Source organism: Nasonia vitripennis, chromosome 2, assembly GCF_009193385.2.
Source record: "Nasonia vitripennis strain AsymCx chromosome 2, Nvit_psr_1.1, whole genome shotgun sequence".
Taxonomy (NCBI): Eukaryota; Metazoa; Arthropoda; class Insecta; order Hymenoptera; family Pteromalidae; genus Nasonia; species Nasonia vitripennis.
In genome coordinates this window covers 11,571,561-11,577,382 of record NC_045758.1, presented here as the reverse complement: position 1 = coordinate 11,577,382, position 5,822 = coordinate 11,571,561, and the positions used below count along the sequence as shown (strand labels likewise).

The following is a 5,822-nucleotide window of genomic DNA, read 5'->3' as shown; positions in this document are numbered from 1 at the left end:
TTTGTGGGTTTATATAAATAGTAGTTTATCGAGAGCTGGCGCGCCTGTCAATCATTCCGAAGAAAATCTCGTTACGCTCTCAAAGATATCTCTTCGATAGTTTGAAGAAAGGAGAAGCAGCCGACAGACAGTCGGAGAAGTTGTTGACGATACACAAGTGGGAGAGAGTTGCGGTGGTTTGGGGCGCGAATCCTCGGGTCTTCTGGCTGTATACATAAACTAATTACAATCAATCACCGCGTGGCGTCGGCGGCGTGCTCTCGAGCGCGTATTTTCGATAGAAACCGCGCGCACCCAGGCAAGCCGCAAACACACGAAACCGAATACACTTTCCGCTGTATAGGTGAGGCGCGATCGGCTAGACGTGGGCGTTTGCCATAGCTCTCGCTTGAGCCGCGGCACTTCTCGCCATGAATTAAAGATCAACCCTTTATGTGCGCAGAAGGCTCTGAGCTCTCTTCCGAGCAGAATCAAACGAAGAGGGAAAAGGTAGAGAGAGAGAGAGAGAGAGAGAGAGAGAGAGAGAGAGAGAGAGAGAGAAAGAGAGAGAGAGAGAGAGAGAGAGAGAGAGAGAGAGAAAGAGAGAGAGAGAGAGAGAGAGGTGTAGCGAGCGAGATCGCAAGATTGCTACTCCTTTTGTGTGATCGATTGTCAGACTCGCGTTTCAGAAACGGTCGCCGATTTATCATGTCCCGCGAGTTTCTTGAATTACGCGCCGGCTGCGCGCGGCCTCCCTGCGCGCGTCATTCGTTAAACAATTGGAATATAAGATTCAGCTGGTTTTGTTTTTCAAATGATATTGGGTTCTTTATTTAACGCAGGCTCATTTCATTCATCAAACTCGATATTGTGTTTCGCGCGGTGCGTGTATAATATAATACAAGAGGAGGTAATAATGCCCGCGATTTTTTCGTCATTTGTTGAGTAATGCTCGGCGATTCAACGTGTGCGTTCAGAATGAGATAAGCTCGTCGAGTCGTCTCTCGTATAGCAGAGTATACAGAGTAGGAAAACGTGCCTGCGATTCTAGCCCTCGCCCTTACCGATAAGTCGATGCGTGATTAGAGACTGGCATTGTACTTGGACGGCTAGACGTCGCCTCCATCCATTTCTGCGCCTGCAAATTTGCTTCGTTCTCCTACATCTCCCGTTTTCCGCTTCTCTGGGTTAGGTGGTTTCTTCCTGTATCTCGCGCTTAGTTCCCTTTTCAGCTCGTTCGGGCGCGCTTGACTCTTTAGTCTTTGCCGTTCTCGCTGCTTTCGCGCTTTCGCGAAACGGTAATAATTACAAGCTTGAGGAGTTTCTCCTTAGCCGTCTCTTCGGGCTTATCGATTTTCCAAAACTAATAATTGCACCTGCGAGATTTTCGTTAAAAGTGAAGCCGCCTAAAACGATATCTGATCCATTGTCTTTGAAATGGCGCTCAAAGCTCGTAAATGGCGAGCTAATATTGGCATACAAGGTGCTCGAGTCCCCATAACCCCTTGAAAATAAGCCAGCGCAGCATTTCGATATTAGTACATTATAGCACAGCCTACCTAAAGCCGCTGTCACGATTATTCGTGTCATAAGTAGCTCTATTTTGCACTGTGAGAAACACGGTGAATAAAAGACTACACTGAAAAAAAAAACACAGCCATTTTAACTGAACTCTTCTTCTCTCATTCTTACTGAACAGTAGTTACGGTGGCAGAACGGTTAAAACTACCGGACTTTACAGCAGAAACGACTGTGTTTTTTTTTCAGTTTACTTACATCACGAATAGGCGTGACTTAAGTGCGGCCTTAGGTGATACTGTGCTATAAAGTTGCTATCGAAAAATCTTCTGTCTCGAATTCCCATACCTGCGCGCGCACTCACATAAACATAGCTTACGAGAAACTTATACATCAGCGCCGTTGCGTTATAAGTATAGCGAGTCGCTTAGATAACAATTAGTGCTCCTCGATCGTTCAGTACTCAAGTAGTAAACATATAACGTTAATTCTATATACAGCGAGTGTCTTCTTAGGGTCAGTATAATATATCGTATACGATCATTACAATCCAGTTCGCCCATCAGTGTTAATAGTGTCTTCTGATAACAAATAAAACTGTCACCCACCGTTAAAACGCATAAGTTTATCTTCTTGCGAACGTCCAAAATGTCACTTATTGTCGGATATGTCTGGTCTACCGATTCGATGTACACGAATTGCTGCAGGTGGCTGATTAACGATTTCACCTTTAAGAAAATAACAAACGAAGTTCGATCGCCAATTTTCCACACGACACTTCTGAATCAAAAATATTACTGGCAGCTCTACGCGAAAAACGAACGCAAGGAAGACAAGGACTACCTGTCGGTTTTCCTTTTTAACCGCAGCAATATAATATTGAACGGTTCGATCCGATTTACTATTTTCATTAACGATAACCCAGTGGAAATAAGCTCCGAGACCAACGATTGCGTGATCGAGAGTAACAAGGGCTTTGGATTACGACGGTTCGTCGAGAGCAGCACGATAAAGGAGGCCATGCTGGCCAACTTCAACCATCTGGTGATACTTTGTGAGATCAAGTACAATAGCGAAAAGACGCGAAAGAAAAAATTGCAGATGAATTTGGAAGTACAGCGTCTTAAGGAGTTCCACATGCGGATGAGTTCTCTGTTTCCTAACCCTGAATTTAGCGACATAAAATTCACTTTTAATGAACCAGACAGTTTACCGCTACATTTACACAAATACGTAATGGCCAATTCCAGTCCGACTTTAGCTAACATATTTAGAAGTAGACCACAGTTGCGTATTTTGGAAATTAAGAAAGTGAAATGCAAAGTTTTTATCGAAATGGTTTGGTACGCGTACACTGGAAAACTCCCCGAGTATTTCGAAGTAGATCTCTTCAGAGAACTTATGCTTGCCGCGAAGCTGTACAAAATGGACAGGTTAGAGATCTTGTGCCAGGCGGCGCTGTGCAGCGAAGTGAGCGTTGAAAATATTTTTGAGAGTTTAGAAATCGCACAAAATTATGGAGTTAAGCAGCTACAGGAAAGGGCGTCAGAATACATTGCATTTAATGAAATAAAAGTCATTAGTGAAATCACCGAGTTTCCAAAGTTATCGAATGATGATTTGAACTTTTAGTTCCTCAAATCTTTTATTTTACTATTTAAAGTTTATTTAATATTTGTATTTTGTTATTCTTAATTTAATTTTTCTGCTGTGTCCATTTTTCATAATTTTAAATAAATACATTATATAAATTCAATACTGGAAGTACTATTCTTTGGTTTTAAGGTGGACTACTGTAGGAATTTCCTAGTGCACTTTTAAATGTAATGAGCGCTTAAAATATAATCGAATCAGTATAAAAGAACCCAAGCAGTAGAAATAATTACGGGTCCGAGCGGAGAGATTCGTGTTACTGAGGATCATCGATTTATGGCGGCTCTGTTCGCTTCGATATTCCTTGCTCCTCGATTTCTGTCTTGGATAGCATAAATATAAAAAATTTACCCGGTGTGTTGCTCGAGGAAATGAATGCAAAAGATGCAAACCCGTCACATGCGTGCAGGTATAAAGAGCTGCAGCGAGCAGCCAAAGTGTCGACGTTTCGGGTGGTGCTGCGTCTCGGCTTTTCGTGAGCTGCGGCCTCCGCGCACCAGCCACTTTAGCTACTATATACAGCACACGAGAGAGGAACGTATCGATATCCGAGTATAACGATATCGCGCGCGCCATCGAAACCGATAAATAACTTGGGGTCCCCGTATAAATTCTGACTTCGCTCCTTATAAATTCGTGACCAGAAATAACGGCGGCGGTGGCGACCGCTGAGGAAGGGAAAGAGAAAGAGGACAAGAGCCAGGGGACAGTCAACGTGGATTTTACTAATTTTCTGTCGTATATACGGCCGCTCCTCGTCATGCGGAGAGAGAGAGAGAGAGAGAGAGAGAGAGAGAGAGAAATAGAGAGAGAGAGAGAGAGAGGGGGGGGGGACGGTTGGCTGCACACAATGCCCACCGCGTTGCCATTCTCTTCGCCCCTCTTTTTCCACGCGTTTTTTTTCAACGTTTTGTTTCAAGCGCCGCTTTTTTCGTTCGCGTATGGCCTCTCCGTGATTCAGGTGCGTCTTCATCGCTTTTTCTGCCAGCAGTATTCGAGTGTTCGCAGCTGAGAGGGAGGATGAGAGGCAGGCAGACGAGAGAGTGGGTGCAGCGTTCCAAAGATATATATTTCTGGCGTCCTTAACTTCCTTCGTCCGTTCATCCATTCATAATATGCATACGCGCTTTTGTTGCCCTGTCTCCCTGAGTCCGTTTTCGTTGGGCCATTAGGAGCCCACGTATCAATTTTATTTTCTCTTACACTCCGTGCGCCAGCTCGGCTCTCTTTCTCTCTCTCTCTCTCTCTCTCTCTCTCCCTCTCTTTCTCTCAGAGTCTCGAGCACAATTACCGGGAGGGCCGGCCGATCGCGTTCTGATTGAATCTCGGACGATTTACATGTTCTCGCACGGGCGTGAATAAATAAAGACCACCTTGTCATCGGCCAGGCGTTTCGCGAATGTACGAAAAAATCTGAGAGCTCGGGGTCATTATGGCCCCGCCGCGCGTCTCACTACTCGTTGTTGACTACTTTGTCTCTTCTCTTTTTCTCGCGTGCGTCGCAAATCACCGACTGCGCGGAGCGCAAGCGAGAAGCGATTTATTGATTTCGAAAATCTACACCACCGCCCGGATAGAAATCGCGCTCAGATTAATCTCTCTCCGTCTCTCTTTCTCGCGCCTCGCGTACGTTATAGGTGTATATATCGTGATTGAAATTTATTAATAATAGAAACCGGTATCGGTATGCGTATTCTGTGTCCGGCGAGCCGAACGTGTTCGATTTCGTTTTTTCTTCTCGCGCGAGCGAGTGAGAGAGAATCGGCAGAGCCGCCGCGAGCCAGCAGAGGAGCTGCTGCTCTGGCACCCACGACACGATCTGCGTCCGGTGCGCGACACGGGCATAAATTATTATAATCGCTGCATACTGCCGTACGCGTGTGTACGTACTCGAATCTTGATGAATTATATCGCCGAGGCTAAGCGAGATAACACTATCGGGACTTGGCATTTTGCCGTTTTAGCGAAATTCACGCGCATTACGGAGAATCGGAAATTTCTCAAGCACGCTCTCTGCAGCTGTAAATTTATTAAGAGGCGCATTGTGCTCTACTCTCTGCAGCTCTCGAAAAGATTCGCGCTTGCGAGAAGTAATTGCTTCTTGCGTCATTATTTGTAAAATCGCTCGCTTAGCGCAAGCGGCCGTCGACGCTGACCTCACACGCGATCCACCGAATCTCCGTCCGGCTTTATAATTCGTTAAACGACCCGTGCAGACAGGCCGCAGCTATAGGGGGGGGGGGGGGGCTTATGAAAAATCGAAACCAAACTATTCTCTTTGTGGGGGCGAGCAGAGAAAAAAAAATATGAAAAATGCGACGGACTCGGTAAGGTAGTGTAGATGAGGAAACCAGTGAGAAAAAGTCGAACAACTTCAAACGCCGAGAGAGCGGCGGGCATTGGAAATTTCGAAATTCCATCCGTCGCGTTGAAAATGCAATGAAATATGCCGAGCAATTTTTCTCCTTTAAGCTCTCGGGTCGAAAGTTACTTATTTGTATGGAGAGCAGACGGAGAACTGCTGCTGCAACCCCTCGACAGCGAGGAGAAGAGGCGCCGACGATCGTTTTGCAATCTACGGGCGGCTACGAGTGTTTGCCTGCTTTCCCGGCAGGTAGTCCGGGGGCATTAGGGGCTTATTCATCAGGTCAAAATCTGGAGCATCTCTCGAC

General features: G+C 45.8%; 1 protein-coding gene across 1 annotated transcript; it reads left to right on the top strand.

Annotated features, from left to right (window-relative positions):
* The first annotated feature begins 2,145 nt into the window (after positions 1–2,145).
* LOC103317250 (TD and POZ domain-containing protein 2-like) lies at positions 2,146–3,129 on the top strand. The gene has a single exon (XM_008214626.1). The coding sequence runs from the start codon at positions 2,146–2,148 to the stop codon at positions 3,127–3,129; it is 984 nt and encodes a 327-aa protein (XP_008212848.1).
* The last annotated feature ends 2,693 nt before the right edge of the window (positions 3,130–5,822 follow it).